A 17,803-nucleotide genomic window follows, 5' to 3' on the forward strand; every position below is an offset into this window, starting at 1 on the left:
GATCAATGAAACAGAATCGAGAGCCCAGAAATGGACCCTCAACTCTATGGTCACCTAATTTTCGACAAAGCAGGAAAGAATGTCCACTGGAAAAAAGAGAATCTCTTCAACAAATGGTGCTGGGAAAATTGGACAGCTACATGCAGAAGAATGAAACTGGACCATTTCCTTACACCACACACAAAAATAGACTCAAAATGGTTGAAAGACCTAAATGTGAGACAAGAGTCCATCCACATCCTGAAGGAGAACACAGGCAGCAACCTCTTCGACCTTAGCCGCAGCAACCTCTTCCTAGAAACATCACCAAAGGCAAGGGAAACAAGGGCAAAAATGGACTACTGAGACTTTATCAAGATGAAAACCTTTTGCACAGCAAAAGAAACATTCAACAAAACCAAAAGACAACTGACAGAATGGGAGAAGATATTTGCAAATAACATATCAGATAAATGGCTCGTATCCAAAATCTATAAAGAACTTATCCAATTCAACACCCAAAGAACAAATAATCCAATCAAGAAATGGGCAGAAAACATGAAAGAAGACATCCAAATGGCTAACAGACACATGAAAAATTGCTCAAAATCACTTGGCATCAGGGAACTCCAAATCAAAACCTCAATGAGGTACCACCTCACAACAGTCAGAATGGTTAAAGTTAACAAGTCAGAAAATGACAGATGTTGGCAGGGATGCAGAGAAAGGGGAACCCTCTGACACTTTTAGTTGGAATGCAAGGTGGGGCAGCCACTCTGGAAAACAGTATGGAGGTTCCTGAAAAAGTTGAAAATAGAGCTACCATACAACCCAGCAATTGAACTACTGGGTATTTACCCCAATGATACAAATGTAGTGATCCGAAGGGGTATGTGCACCACGATGTTTATAGCAGCAATGTCCACAATAGCCAAACTATGGAAAGAGTCAAGCTGTCCATCAACAGATGAATGGATAAAGAAGAAGTGATATATATATATACAATGGAATATTATGCAGCCATCAAAAGGAATGAAATCTTGCCATTTGCAATGACATGGATGGAACTGGAGGGTATTATGCTGAGTGACATAAGTCGATCAGAGAAAGACCTGTATCATATGACTTCAGTGATATGAGGAATTCTTAATCTCAGGAAACAAACTGAGGTTTGCTGGAGTGATGGGGGTGGGAGGGATGGGGTGGCTGGGTGATAGACATTGGGGAGAGTATGTGCTATATTGAGTGCTGTGAATTTTGTAAGACTGTTGAATCACAGACCTGTACCTCTGAAAAAAATAATACATTATATGTTAAAAAAAAAAAAGAAGAAGATAGTAGTAAGGGAAAAATGAAGGGGGAGAAATCTAAGGGGGAGATGAACTATGAGAGACTATGGACTCTGAGAAACAAACTGAGGGTTCTAGAGGGGAGGGGGTTGGGGGGATGGGTTAGCCTGATGATGGGTATTAAAGAGGGCATGTATTGAATGGAGCACTGGGTGTTATTCTTAAATAATGAATCATGGAACACTACATCAAAAACTAATGATGTAATATATGGTTATTAAAATAACATAATAAAAAATAAAGAAGAATTGAATACCTATTCTTCTCACACTATTCCAAAAAATAGAAAAGGCAGGAAAAATTCCAAATTCATTCTTTGAGGCCAGCATTACCCTAATACAAAACCAGATAAAGACACCCTAGCATCATCCTTAATGAGGAGAAACTGAGGGCTTTTCCTCTATGGCCAGGAAGAAAGAAAGAAGGTCCATTCTCATCACTGTTATTTAACAGTACTGGAATGTCTAGTCACAGCAATCAGAAAACAACAACAACAACAACAAGTAAAAGACATCCAATTTGACAAAGAAGTAAAATTTCCACTATTTTCAGAGGACATGAACTATATATAGAAAACCTAAAAGGCTCCACTAAAAACCTGCTAGAAGTGATAATCAAATTTAGTAAGGTCTCAGGATAAAAAAATCAACGTACAGAAATCTGCTGCATTTCTATACACCAATAATGATGCAGCAGAAAGATAAATTAAGTAATTATTCCATTTATAGTAGCACCAAAAATAGTAAGAGACCTAGATATATACCTTGCTGACGTAAGGTGGTGAAAAACCTGTACTCTGAAAAGTATAAAACATTTATGAAAAAAATTGAAGATGACACAAAGAAATGGAAATATATTCCATGCTCATGGATTGGAAAGACAAGTATTGTTAAAATGTCTATATTACCCAAAGCAATCTACACATTTAAAACAATCTCTATCAAAATATCACCAGCACTTCTCACAGAGCTCAGACAAATAATCCTAAAATTTATATGGAACTACAAAAGACTCCAGATAGCCAAAGCAATCTTGAAGAAGAAAAGCATAGCTTGAGGCATTACAGTTCTGGACATCAAATTATATTACAATTTATATTACTACTACAAAGGTGAAGTAATCAAAATGGTATGGTATTGCCACAAAAATAGACATAGAGATCCATAGATCAGAAAAGAAAACCATGAAATGAACCCACAAATATATAGTCAATTAATCATTGACAAAGCAAGAAAGAATATCCACTGGGAAAACTCTTTTTAACAAATGGTTTTAGGAAAACTGGACAGCCACATGCAAAAGAAAGAAATGTGAATACTTTCTTATACCATACCCAAAAGTAAATTCAAAATATATTAAAGGTCTAAATGTGAAACCTGAAACCACAAAAATCCTAGAACAGAACACAGGCAGTAACTTCTTTGACATTGGCCTTAGCAACTTATTTCTAAGTATGTCTCCTGAGGCAAGGGAAAAAATAAAGTATTGGGACTTCATCATAATAAAAAGCTTCTGCACAGCAAAGGAAACAATCACTAAAAGACAACATATGGAATGGGAAAGGATATTTGCAAATAACATATCTGATAATGTGTTAGTATCCAAAATATGTAAAGAAATTATAAAACTCAAAACTGAAAAAACTAATAATAAAATGAAAAAATGAGCAGAAGACATGAATAGACATTTTTTCAAAGAAGACATTTTGAAGGCTAACAGATACATGAAAAGATGCTCATCATCATTTATCAACAGGGAAATGCAAATAGAAACTACCATGAGATATCACCTCACACTGGTCAGAATGGCTAAAATCAACAACACAAGAAACAACAGTTGTTGACAAAGATGTCAAGAAAGGGGAACCCTCTTGTACTGTTGGTGGGAATGTAAACTCGTGCAGCCACTCTGGATAACAGTATGGAAGTTCCTCAAAAGATTAAAAATAGAATTTCTGTAGGATCCAGCAATTGCACTACTAGGTATTTACCCAAAGAATACAAAATTACTACTTCAAAGGGATACATGCACCCTGTTATGTAAAGCAGCATTATCTACAATAGCCAAATTATGGAAACAGCCCGGTATCCATGACAGAAGAATGGATAAAGAAGATGGGCTCCCTATATATATATATATATATATATATATATATATATATATATATAATGGAATATTAATCGTAAAAAGAATGAAATCTTTCCATTTGCAACAACATGGATGGAGGTAGACAGTATTATGCTAAGTGAAATCAGTCAGAGAATGACAAATACCACGTGATTTCACTCATATGTGGAATTTAAGAAACAAAACAAAGGGGAAAAAAGAGAGAGGCAAACCAAGAAACAGATTCTTAACTATACAGAACAAATTGATTATTGCCAGAAGGGAGTTTGGTGGTGGGATGGGTTCAGTGGGTGATGGGGATTAAGGAGTACAGTAATTGTGATGAATACCAGGTGATGTATGGAAGTGCTGAAGCACTTTATTGTACATCTGAAACTAATATTACCCTGTATGTTAATTAACTGGAATTTAAATAAAAACTAAAAAAAAGAAGTTCTACTACTCAACACCAAAACACAAACAAGCAAACAATCTTATTAAAAAATGGGCAGAGGGTGCCTGTGTGGCTCAGTTGGTTGAGCGTCTGCCTTTGGCTCAGGTCATGATCCTGGGGTCCTGGGATCGAGTCCCGCATCAGGCTCCTTGTTCTGTGGGGAGCCTGCTTCTCCCTCTCTTCCCGACTTGTGCTCTCTCTCACTATCTCTGTCTCTCTCTCTCAAATAAATAAATAAAATCTAAAAAACAAATTAAAAAAAATGGGCAGAGATACTGATTAGGTATTTTTCCAAAGACACATACAGTGGTCAATGTAAACATGAAAAGATACTCAACATCACTAATCATCAGAGAAATGCAGATCAAAACTATAACCTTACACCTGTCAGAATGGCCAGTATCAAAAGACAAGAAATAAGTTGGGTGATGATATGGAGAAAAAGGAACCCCTGTGCACTGTTGGTGGGAATGTAAATTTGTGCACCAATTTGGAAAACAGTATAGACGTTCTTCAAAAAATTAAAAATATAATATTATATCCAATAATTCCACTACTCAGTATTTATCCCCAAAAATGAAAACATTAAGTCAAAAGATATATTCATCCCTACATTTATTGCAATTATTTTTTATAATTTTTTAATTATGTTAGTCACCATACAGTACATCATTAATGTTGTGTTATTTACAGTAGCCAAGATATGGAAGCAATCTGAGTCTATTGATAATATATATACGTATATCATGAATATATATATATTCAGTCATCTTAGTCATCTTATTCAGTCATAAAAATGGATGAGATCTTACCATTTGCAAAGCAGGGAGGGACCTAAAATGTATTATGCTAAGTGAAAAAATCAGACAAAGATAAATACCATATGATTTTACGCATTTGTGGAATCTTAAAAAAAATGAAATAAACAAATGAAAAACAGAATCATTCTTGTTAGAGAACAAGTCGGTGGTTGCCGGTGGGGGGATGGGCAAAATGGGTGAGGGTGCTGGGAGATATAGCCCTCCAGTTATGGAATGAATACATCACAGGAATAAAAGGTACAGCATAAGGAATGTAGTCAATGATATTGTAATAGCGTTGTATGGTGACAGATGGTAGCTATACTTGTGGTGAGCATAACATAATGTATATACTCATGAAATCACTGTCTTGCACACCTGAAACTAATATTCATTGATTGTCAACTACACTTGAATAGAAAAAAAATTTCAAAAATAAGTCTTGGAAGAACTGTAAGTGCATATTTCTAAGTGAAACAAAGCCAGTCTGAAAAAAAAATAGTGTATGATTCCACCTATGGCATTGAGGGAAAGACATATCTATAGAGACAGTAAAATCCAAGGGTAATAATGAAAGGATAAATCTGTAGAATGCAAGGGATTTTCAGGGCAGTGGAACTGATCTGTATGATACCTAAAAGATTGATACATGATATTTTGCATTTGTGAAAATCCATACAATGTGCAACACAAAGAATGAACACTAATACAAACTATGTACTGTAGTTAGTAAGCATGTATCAATATTGATTCATTAGTCACACTAATACAACGATACTAATCAGCAGAGAAACTGCTGGTGGAGAGGAGATATATGGAAATTCTGAGTAATTTCTGCTCATTTTTTTCAGTAAACCTAAAACTTTTCTAAAAGTGAAGTCTATTGATTTAAAAAGGAAGGACTTTTACCATACCCAAATAAATAGGGTTAAAGAGGTAGATTCCAGATAGAGGCATGAATAAGAGTAAGCTAAGGTGAATTCAAATTGTAGAATGCTGCAACTAGAGAACTAGAGTAGAGCATACATAGAGGAATATCCTGAGATAACAAAGCTAGAAAAGTAACTTCACATGGAACCAAAGAGCTTATATTTTATTTTGGAGACATTAAGTAGCCACTAAAGTCCTAAAATTGGAGTGGAAAAGCAAATGGAATGGCATAGGAGAACCAATCAGAAGACAGGGTACCAAACAAGTATGATAGGATTGGTACCTGACTAGAAATGGCAAGATGTTACAGAGGTCAACATGACTTGGTAATCAAATGAGTATGGGATTTTAGGAGAGTTAGAGTATTACTGAAGTTTGTAGCCTTAATAGTTAGGAAGAGGTTGTGCCATTCACTTACATAAAAGTTATAAGAGTTGCTGGCATACCAAGATGCTTTAGAAATAATGCTTACAGTAGCTAGCATGATGACCTTGGGGTTAACAGGAAGGAGAGACTCATTTTGGTGATTTTAAAAAATAATTTAATTACCATACTATTAAAAGTCTATACATTTCAGGCATATTATTAAATAAGCCAGATTGTTAGAGCGTGGTATAGTTTTGATGGCTCTTAATTTAAGGTTTTCAACTCTGGTAAAAGGTTGACTTACATAATTCAATATCTGCATATGTTTAGCATGTGCAGCTCATATGGGGTCACTGTTAAACTAGCCAGTGATGTAAATATTAGCTTAGAGTCTAGGGTATTATAGTCAATTGACAGTTATTGCAGGTCATGATCTGAAAGTGTAATTTTTAAGTCCTTCAGGGTCTTTTGAAATGTTTGATGAATTGTATTTTAAAAACTGTCAATAGGCTGTTAATTTCTGTTTGTAATCTGTGTTTAATTTGCACATCAATTGGACTTTAAGTAGGCATATGACTTGATATGGCCAGTTGGTGTCTGAATGATGCTGAAAATCTTTGGAGAATGAGGACAGATTATTACACTATTAAGGGAAATGTAAATTGAACAAAGGCGTATTTAAGCATTTGTGTGGTAAAGGGAGACACTGATAGCTACTTTTCATCTGCAGTTTGACCAATTTTTCTACTAAAACTCTGAGTATGCAAAGATGAATTGAGATCTATAATTATCTTGGGTAAATGAGAGCCTTATATAGAAACCTATTTACGTCATTGATGGTTACTATTATGTTGAGCATAAAGTGAAGGTTTAGGGAAAAGATAAACAGCAATTAATTTAATATGTGTTATGTAATATCATTATAGCAAAGTCATATGATGAGTATAGTATAAAAATGCATGTACATCAAAGTAATTTTGGAAGGCTAACTGAAAAACTTGTAGTTTAAAAGGGGATGCAGAGGCCATTTTTTTATGATTTTATTTGTTTATTTGAGAGAGAGAGAATGAGAGATAGAGAGCATGAGAGGGAAGAGGGTCAGAGGGAGAAGCAGACTCCCTGCTGAACAGGGAGCCTGATATGGGACTCGATCCCAGGACCCTGGGATCATGACCTGAGCCGAAGGCAGTCGCTTAACCAACTGAGCCATCCAGGTGCCCCAGAGGCCATTTTTTAATTCAGTGTTTACTCTGTATTGAGGCTTCTCTAATAAATTAATAATCACAGAAGGAAATTTCATAACTGAAAAGTTGGGTTTGACAAATTGCTCCTTGAAAGGATTTAGAGGTAGTGAGCCATAAGTAAATTGATAGGGGGAAAGTTTAAAATATTTTTTTAATATTCTATGGGGATCTGCAGTCATAGGAAGTAGACTATGTTCTCCTTCTTGGTTTCCATGCAGAATTTAAGTTTCTAACATTTTTTAAACCCTTGTGTAGGGCGCCTGGCTGGCTCAGTTGGTTGAGCGACTGCCTTCGGCTCCGGTCATGATCCTGGAGTCCCAGGATCGAGTCCCACATTGGGCTCCCTGCTCAGCATGGAGTCTGCTTCTCCTTCTGACCCTCTTCCCTCTCGTGCTATCTCAAATAAATAAATAAAATCTTAAAAAAATAAACCCTTGTGTAATTCTATTAACAGTACATTTTATGGTTGTTTTTATCACGAATATTGGTGACTGTTGTGTTATTTATATAGGAGCTCCTTCAATTGAGATGACCACTTTAGTGTTGCATGAGACCTGTTAAGTGTGTTTTATTATATCACACAATTTTGGTGTGGGTTTTTTTTTTTGTTGTTGTTGTTGTTAATGGCTTTAATTCAACTATCATTGTTGAGCCCAGGTGACAGATCTTAAGTCAACTAATAGCATTTTTTTCTAGCCTGCTTTTTGCACTAAAAGTATGTGTTTTGAAAGTTTATGTTACTGTTACTGTTGTTTTAAGGAATAAGATTTAGGGGGACTCTGAATATATTTCCAATTGATTCATTGTTGTCCCCTAGCTGTTGTGATCTTTGAAGCAAGAAAAAATGAGGGGATGGCAAAGAAGATAAAAGGATATTATTAATAGTAGATAATTGTATGTGGGATCAACATAAACACTATCCATTGTAGATTTCTATAATATGTAATAATTTAGGAAAATTATAGGCAAGGATGTTTCAGAACATCTGTTAAATATTACTGGTTTCTGAGCTTCTGTCCAAATGAAGGCAAGATTACTGTTGAGGCAATAGTTTAAAATACATTGTAAAGTACTATGGTTTACTTATAGTGATGTTAATATCTGTAATATTAGGCTAACCCCCCCTAACCTCTGCTCAAAGATGTTCACTCACAAATCCCAACCTCATAAGGGGTAAGTAGACAACAATTTTAATTTGTTACATTTTTCATGATGACATATCTGCGGCTACCACAAGTGTAATGTGGATAATACTTGAAAGATATTAATTAAGAAATTTAAAATGTGTGAAAACTATTTCACCTTACATAAGAAAACAAACAGAATTCTAGATACTACTCAATGATGTTGATATTTGTTATTAAACTGAAAATAGTTTGAATATTTTGATAGGGGAGTTACTCCTTATTGATAAAGAATTCAAATTAGAGCCACAGCATTCATCTTAGAGATTATAACTAAAAGGGTAGAACATATTCCAAGGGGCACCTGGGTGGCTTAGTTGGTTAAGCATCAGACTCTTGGTTTTGGTTCAGGTAGTGATCTCGAGAATATGAGATTGAGCCCTGCATTGGGCTCCGCATTCAGTGCAGAGTCTGCTTCAGATTCTCTCTCCCTCTGCTTCTGCCCTCACTTGCACACTCTCTCTAAAATAAATAAATAAATAAAATATTTTTTTTAAAGAACATATTCCAAGTCTTATTTTCTTTTTCTTTTTTTTCCAAGTCTTATTTTCTTTAATAATTCTGAAGCTTAGTGAATGTACATCCCGTCTTAACAGGACCACTGTTAAGTTAGATGCTACTAACACATCAGTATATTATAATGATTAAAAAGAAAGTTACTTATTAAACAAAATGATGTTTTGCATAAAGATTTTTATTTATTTTTATGGGTAAAACAAATTGCATCTTATAAATATTTTGAGAGTGAGAGCAAGAACAAGGAATAGATAAAGTTTATGGATATAGGAATATTTTAAAAAGTATAAAACAATACTAAATCCTAGGTACCATTAATTGCCCAAAGAGATACTAGGATATAATAAAACTTGATTTAAAAAAAAAGCCAACAGGAAAGAATTCAGATAATTATTTTTTTACTATTTCATAGCATCAATTTTGATGTGATTTTCCTTTTCCAGATGTAGCAATTTAACATGCACTGTCTCTTTTAGGACTGGATCTGCCATTTATGATGATGCCTCATCCCCTACTTCCAGTCAGCTTACCTCCTGCATCAGTTGCCATGGCAATGAATCAGATGAACCATCTTAATACTATTGCCAACATGGCTGCTGCAGCCCAGATTCACAGTCCACTCTCCAGAGCTGGGGCCTCTGTTATAAAGGTAAGAACCATGATTTGGAAGAGGACACAGGTTTTAATTACATGTAAATTTTGAGAAAATATTAGCAATACCACTGAATCTTCAGTATAAACACACAGCTCATTGACTCAGTTGATTAGCATATAGTATTGATTTTATTCCTGACTAGGCCTGCTAAAGTGTTTTGTTGTTGTTTGTTTGTTTTTATTCCATGACCACAGATCTCACCTTTAATTCTAGCTTCATGTCTTGTAATCATGAACAGAACACAGTGTGTGGGAGGCATAGCAAGACTAATGACACAGAATAGTGTACAGAAATCATTACCATTGCTAGGGTGAAATAAAGTAAGCACTGTGTTCTTTTTGGTGTTTGGGAGGCAGTTCTGGGGTAGTATATACCATGCAGGACTTGTAGTCAGAAAGAACTACGTTTTGATTCTGATCCTGCCACTTTAGCTCAATAACCTTGGATATGACATTTAACCTGCATGAACTTGTTTCCTCAACTGTTAACTAAATGTTATAGTAATGATCTATCCCACTTACTTCATTGGCTGTCCAGAGATAATGTGAGTAAAACATAGGTTAAAAACTGTGAAACATTAATAGCATTATCATCATTAGAATACTATTTTTTTCAAAACTTCATGACCATTGGGTAATGAAACACAAATAATATTTTATAATCTGTCCTGATGTCTTCTTTTAGTTTGGCATGGTGCCTCTCTGCCTTCTCTCCAAGTATGATGTAAACTTGGTTTTTAATATTTTTTTCTTTTGGCAAGGAGGTGATATAAGGGTACATAGAATCAAAAGAGTATAGTTAATAAGAGCAACCCATTAACTTGTCCCTTTGTTCTTTTATTTTTTCCACAAATATTATACTCTTGATGTTTACATATTGTATTGGGCAATATGAGATATAGGTAAAGAATACATAATCCCTGACTTCTAGTACTCACAAACTAAATGTGATAGAAACAACAAGTACCCATTTAGCTTGCAATAACAAGACAGACTGTGATGAATGGCATAGAATATCATCACGTGTTACGGGAATTAGAGGAGGGACTTATTATACCTAGCTTGGCAAAAAGAGGGGGAAAAGATCACAAAAAGCATTGCAGTTGTTGGATTTGACCTGGACCTTGGCAATATTGATATGATTGTAATAGATGTACATGGGGGAATGTAAAAGAAAGAGGAAATGTGAAATTCTGGATTTTTTTTCATTTTAAATTAGCTTCCAGCTTTGGGGATTTTTAAAATAATGAGGAAAATCTGTGACCTAAACTTTGTAAGAAAGGACAAGAAAAATTGATAATTTTTATTAAGCTCCATATATATTTATATAGCCAGGTAGAAGTATGCTTCCCACAAAGATTGTCGCCCACAATAGATCAGTCTATCGTAGCTAATCAAAACTTTGTTGTTTGAATATTTGATCAGAGGCTAAACTAGGAAACAGAATTATCTTTGAGAAAAAAATCATCCATGAACATATTTAAAAGATGGAATAAGTTTCCCATGATTTTGAAATTGGGTGACCTACTAAGTAAATGACCTCACACAAAATTAGAAAACTATTAAGAAAGAAAGCATGTTTTAAAGTACTTGCTTTGAAATGATGAAAAACCACTTTCAGTAGAGGTATGTTTATGGCTTTTCAAAAATACATTTATTTAGCTTTCTTAATGATGATTATTCAAACTGAATCAGCTACATTTTGGTTGAATGCTTGGGACATTTGGTAGCTTCACCATTATTTGGAGTGAAGAGGCATTTGGGGAGGAGTTCATGACTAGCATTTGGTTATTGGTGGTGATGATGATGGAAATGGAAAGAATAATTATCTTCTCCTTAAATAATCCAAATATTGTTAACATAGTAAAGCAATAAAACTATATTTTCTACTGCTGATTTATTTCATATGCAACTTTAGAAAAAGTCAGAACTTTTACAGACATAAAATTGGATATTGCTTTTTAAAAGTTGATATTAGATAACATGCTTATTTAAGTCTTAACAAATATGAAAATTAGATCTACTTTCATATAATTGTTTTGACCAAAGTCAGTTGAAAACAATACATTTATTTTGAATGCTCTTTGATAAAATTTTTCTACAGATCTATAGAAGTAGATTTCCATCAGAGGATGGTAGGGAAATGAAGAAAATAAAGTTTTATTTTGTTTTGTTTTTAAAGAGTTGATTTCCGTGAATAGTGAGAAGCTTTTGACATTGTTTCCACGTTGTTTATTTTTTTGCAAAGATATTATTATATAATTGTAACTATTAGTTTTAAAAATAATTCACAGGAAATAGCATAATAAAACTTTCTAATTAATTGTCAAATGGGTGTTAATATATTGAAATTTTTAGCACTCCTTTCAAGAATAGTTATCAATATGATACTAAGCTATAAGGACAGAAATTTCACACTTCAGTTGATGTATACTTTAATAGAAATATGTTTTCAATATGCTTCTTGGTGAAGAACACTTTCAAGTTCAATCTATCATAATCCTACTGGCAGTGGGCAAACCTATGTAATTGAGACCTTTTCATATACTACTATTTGGAGGCTATGGGGACTATTTAAACAAAACGTTTTCTCTATTTACATTTACAGATTTTTAAGTTTTTATTTGACTTTCAGTTAGTTAATAGACAATATAATATTAGTTTCCAAATCTATAACATTGAGATTCAACACTTCCATACGACACCCAGTGCTTATCACAGCAAGTGCACTCCTTAATCCCTACCACCTATTTAATTCATCCCTCCACCACTCTCCCATTTGGTAACCATAAGTGTTTTCTATAGTTAAGAGTCTGTTTCTTGGTTTGCCTTGCTCTCTTTTTCCAATATGCTTATTTGTATTGTTTCATAAATTCCATATATGAGTGAAATCATATGTTTCTTGTCTTGTCTTTCTCCAAATGACATTTCACTAAGCATAATACTCTCTGCTCATCCATGTCATTGCAAATGACAAGATATCATCTTTTTTATAGCGGAATAATATACCACTCTATACATATATACCACTTAATTATCCATTCATCAGTTGATGGACACTTGGGCTCTTTCCATAATTTGGCTATTGTAGATAATGCTTCTATAAACACCGGGGTACAGGTATCCCTTTGAATTAGTATTTTTGTATTCCTTGGGTAAATACTTGGTAGTGCAATTGCTGGATTGTAGGATGGTTCTATTTTTAACTTTTTGAGGAACCTCCATACTGTTTTCCAGAGTGACTGTACCAGTTTGCATTCCTACCAACAGCACAAGAGTGTTCTCCTTCCTCCACATGCTCACCAACACCTGTTGTTTCTTGTGTTGTTGATTTTAGCCTTGCTGACAGGTGTGAGGAGATATCTCATTGTACTTTTGATTTGCATTTCCCTGGTGATTGATGTTGAGCAGTTTTTCATTTTTCTGTTAGCAATTTGTATGTCTTCTTTGGAAAAATATCTATTCATGTCTTCTGTCTATATTTAATTGGATTATTCCTTTTGGTGGTGTTGAGTTTTATAAGCTCTTTATATATTTTGGATACTAATCTTTTATCAGATATGTCAATTGCATATATCTTCTCCAATTCCTTAGGTTTCCTTTTAGTTCTATTCATTGTTTCCTTCACTGTGTAGAAGTATTTTTTATTTTAATTTAGTCCCAATAGTTTATTTTTACTTTTGTTTCCCCTGCCTCAGGAGCAAACCTAGAAAACCAATGTCAAAGAGGTTACTGCCAGTGTTTGCCTCTAAGATTTTAAAGGTTTTATGTCTCACATTTAGGTCTTTAATTCATTCAGAATTTATTTTATGTTTGGTGTAAGAAAGTGGTCCAGTTTCATTCTTTCCCAAGTTGTTGTCCAGTTTTCCCAACACCATTTGTTGAAGAGACTGCCTTTTTCCCATTTTGTATTTTTCCCTCTTTATCAGAGATTAATTGACCATATTATTGTAGCTTCATTTTTGTGATTTGTCTTCTGTTCCTTTGATCTATGTACTTGTTTTTGTGCCAGTACCATCCTGCTTTGATCACTACAGCTTTGTAATATCACTTGAAATCTGGAATTGCGATGCCTCCACCTTTGCTTTTCTTTTTCAAGATTGCTTTGGCTATTCAGGGTCTTTTGGGGTTCCATACAAATTTTAGTATTGTTTGTTCTAGCTCTGTGAAAATTGCTGTTGGTATGTTGATAGGGATTGCATTAAATGTGTAGCTTGCTTTGGGTAGTATAGACATTTTAACAATATTTATTCTTCTAATCTATGAGCATGGAATATCTTTCCATTTCTATGTGTCATCTTCATCAATGTTTTATTGTTTTCACAGTACAAGTCTTACATATTGTGGGTAGGTTTGTTCGTAAGTACCTTATGGATTTTGGTGCAATTATAATTGGGATTGATTCCTTAATTTCTCTTTCTGCTACTTCTTTTTTGTTGTATAGAAATGCAAGAGATTTCTGTACATTGATTTTGTATCCTGTGACTGTACTGAATTTGTTTATCACTTCTAGCAGGATTTTTCTTTTCTTTTCTTTTCTTTTTTGTGGAGCCTTTTCAGTTTTCTACACATAGTATCATGTCATCTGCAAATAGTGTAAGTTTTACCTCTCCTTTGCCAAGTTAGATACCTTTTATTTCTTTTTGTTTTCCAATTGCTGTGGCTAGGACTTCCAGTACTGTGTTAAATAACAGTGGTGATAGTGACATCCCAGTCTTTCTACTGACCATAGAGGAAAATCTATCAGTTTCACCCCATTGAGGATGATAATATCTGTGGGTTTTCATATATGGCCTTTATTATGTTAAGATATGTTCTTTTATTTCTTTTAAATATTTATTTCTTTAAGAGAGAGGGAGAGAGAGAGCATGAGAATGGGGGAAGAATCAGAATCCTCAAGCAGACTTCCTGTTGAGTGCAGACCCCGACTCAGGGCTTGATCTCAGGACCAGTGAGATCATGACCTGAGCCAAAAGCAAGAGTCAGACACAGTCAACTAAGCCACCCAGGTGCCTCAAGGTTTATTCCTTTTAAACCTACATTTTTTTAGTTTAATTTTTTATCATGAATAGATGTTGTGCTTTGTCAATTTTTTTCATCTATTGAAATGATAATATGGTTCTTATCCTTTCTACTATTGATGTGATATATTACATTGATTGATTTGTGAATATTGAAACACACTTGCAACCCAGGAATAAATTCCACTTGATCATGATGAAAGATTTTTTTTAATGTATTGTCAGATTCAATGATCTATTCTGGAGAATTTCCCATGTGCACTTGAAAAGAATATGTACTTTGTGTTTTAGGAGTGGATGTTCTGAAAATATCTGTTCAGTCCATCTGTTCCAATGTCATGCAAAGCCATTGTTTCCTTGTTAATTTTCTGTTTAGATGATCTGTGCATTGATGTAAGTGGGGTGTTAAAGTCCCCTACTATTATTGTATTATTATCAATGCATTCCTTTTTGTTTGTTATTGTTTTATATAATTGCATCCTTTCAAGTTGAGGGCATAAATATTTACAATTGTTAGATCTTTAGTTATTGCTTGTCTGGGTAACTTTATCTCTCCTTCTATTCTGAATGCTAGTTTTCTTAAATACAGCATTCTTGGCTGCAGATTTTTCCCATTTAGCACTTTGAATATATTATGCCACTCCCTTCTGGCTTGCCAAGCTTCTGTTGAGAAATCTCCAGCTAGGCTTCTGGGTCTTCCTTTGCATGTAAAGGACTTCTTTTGCCCTGCTGGTTTTAAGATTATTTATCATTAAGGTTATTTATCACTGTTTATCAATTTGCAAATTTAACTAAAATATGTGTTGGTGTGGGTCTGCTTTTGTTGATTTTGATGGGAGCTCTCTGTGCCTCCTGGATCTGGGTATCTCTTTTCTTCCCCAGATTAGGGAAGTGTTCAGTTAGTATTTCTTTAAAAATTTTTATGTCCCCTTTACTCTCTGTTCTTCTTATGGAACTCCTATAATACAAATGTTTTTACGTTTGATGGAGTCACTGAATTCTCTAAGTCTATTCTCATGTTTCATAATTCTTTCTCTCTCTTGTTCAGCATCATTGTGCTCCATTATTTTCTCTTCTAGATCACTAATTCATTCTGCTTCTTCCAGGTTCCTGTTCATTGTATCAAGCTTGTTTCTAACGTTTACTGCATTCTTCATCTCTGATTGATTCATTTTTAACTCTTTTATCTCTGTGGTAAGGGTATCAGTGATGCCTTCTACTCTTTTCTCAAGACCAGTGAGTATCCTTATGATTGTTACTTTAAATTCTCAATCAGGGGCACCTGGGTGGCTCATTTGGCTAAGCATCTGCCTTTGGCTCAGGTCATGACCCCTGGGATCAAGTCCCATATGGGGTTCCCTGCCCAATGGGGAGCCTGCTTCTCCCTCTTCCCTTGCTCCTCCCCCTGCTCATTCTCTCTCTCTCTCTGTTAAATAAATAAATAAATAAATAAATAAATAAATAAAAACTTTGAAAAAAATAAATTCTCAATCAGACTTGTCACTCTTACTTTTTTGCTTATATCTCTCACCATGGCCTTATCTTGTTCTTTCATTCTGAATAAGTTCCCCCATCTTCACATTTTGTCTAAGTTTCTGTGTTATTCTGTGTTAGAAAAGGCAGTTATGTCTTCTGCTCCTGAAAGTAATGGCCTTATGAAGAAGAGGTCATGTAGTGCCCAGCCTAGTGCTTCAGGGAGTGTCTCCTGTGTGTGCTATGTGTGCTCTGCTATTGTGTTTTGGCTGCTCTTTCCTTCAGACCAGTTGTCTGTACAGTCTTTACTTGCCTGCTGTTGACAGTGTTTCGTCCCTGGCCTGAATGTGTCAAGTTTTAACAAGGTGAGCCCTGGTCTGCTTGTTAAATGAGACCTGACACCACTTCCACCAGAGCTGAGGCCCCGCAGAACTCTCAGGTCAAGAGACTTGATGTGGGTGGGTGTTCACACTCATCTTTTTTGGGAGGGGCACTCTGTGCTGAAACTGAGGCAAGCTTGACTGAGAAGGGAAGACCTTGCCAAAGCAGGGGAGTAGGGCTTGGTCTAAGCAAATTAGGAACCCAGGGTTGGTTCTGGGCTACTTCCTGCTGGTAGCTTTGTGTTTATGCTGAGGTGCAGGGGAGGGAGATGGCACCAGCCATCTCCATTGTTCCAAAAGAGGCTTGTCTGTGAATGTTGACTCTCTGGACATGCTCCAATAAGAGCAAATAATCTCCCACTGTGCTCCCAGGCATTCTTCAGATCACTCTTTCCATGACATCTGCCCCTGGATTCTTTGCCTGCCTTCTCTCCAGGAAAAGGGCAGTGCCCTCAGGACTCTACCCCAGCTAAGCCCACTGACCTTTAAAACTCCTGGCTTTAAGCCCTGCTAGTTTCAAGAACTCACTGAATTCAGCCCACCTCATTTTCCAAATCAGTGGCTATGGGGAAATGTTCTTGTTGTGCATTCCCCTGTTGGTCTTCTTTCATGGTCCTTTCTTGTGATCACAGCTCCCTCCCCTCTGTAACACCCAGGATCCATTTCTCCCCTAAACCACATCTCTGCACCTTACTTTTTTGACGTGTCCACTTCTCTACCTTTGTGGAATTTGTTCTGTTAGTCTTAATGTCAATTTCTGAGGTATTTAGTATGATTTGATAATTATCTAGTTGTGTTCATGGAATGAAAGGCGCCTAGGGTTCACTTATTCCACCACCATCTTACTCCCTCTCCCATTTACAGAATTGTTTTTTTTAAAGATTTTATTTATTTATTTGAGAGAGAGAATGAGAGAGAGAGAGAGAGAGAGAGAGAGAGAGCATGAGAGGGGGGAGGGTCAGAGGGAGAAGCAGACTCCCCGCTGAGCAGGGAGTCCGATGTGGGACTTGATCCCGGGACTCCAGGATCATGACCTGAGCCGAAGGCAGTCGCTTAACCAACTGAGCCACCCAGGCACCCTTACAGATTTGTTTTTAATCCCAGCTTTTTGGCACAAAAAACTGAAATTTTAATTAGTATTGCTCATTGTTTTGCAAAATATTTGAATTGAGGTCACCATACCTTTTATATGATATTGACCATTTAGAGTCAGTTGACCTTCCAAAGTATTATCAGAAAATATAACACTGAACATTTTGAAAGAAATGTCATAATTATGAAATTTGATTTCTTTCTGGCAAATCCACTGTGAATTAGGGAAAGCCACAATAACCTGGTTCACCATCT

The 17,803-nt window shown here is 35.4% G+C and overlaps 1 protein-coding gene across 1 annotated transcript in view; it reads left to right on the forward strand.

Moving 5' to 3' along the window:
- DACH2 (dachshund family transcription factor 2) overlaps window positions 1-17,803 on the forward strand; it is a 907,788-nt gene that overhangs the window by 756,057 nt on the left and 133,928 nt on the right. Inside the window, exon 6 of the mRNA XM_073880945.1 lies at window positions 9,405-9,577. Coding sequence (XP_073737046.1) covers window positions 9,405-9,577 — 173 coding nt within the window. The remainder of the gene's footprint in view (window positions 1-9,404; window positions 9,578-17,803) is intronic.

Source organism: Callorhinus ursinus, unplaced genomic scaffold, assembly GCF_003265705.2.
Source record: "Callorhinus ursinus isolate GAN/ISIS: 27379988/994484 unplaced genomic scaffold, GSC_fseal_2.0 scaffold40, whole genome shotgun sequence".
Taxonomy (NCBI): Eukaryota; Metazoa; Chordata; class Mammalia; order Carnivora; family Otariidae; genus Callorhinus; species Callorhinus ursinus.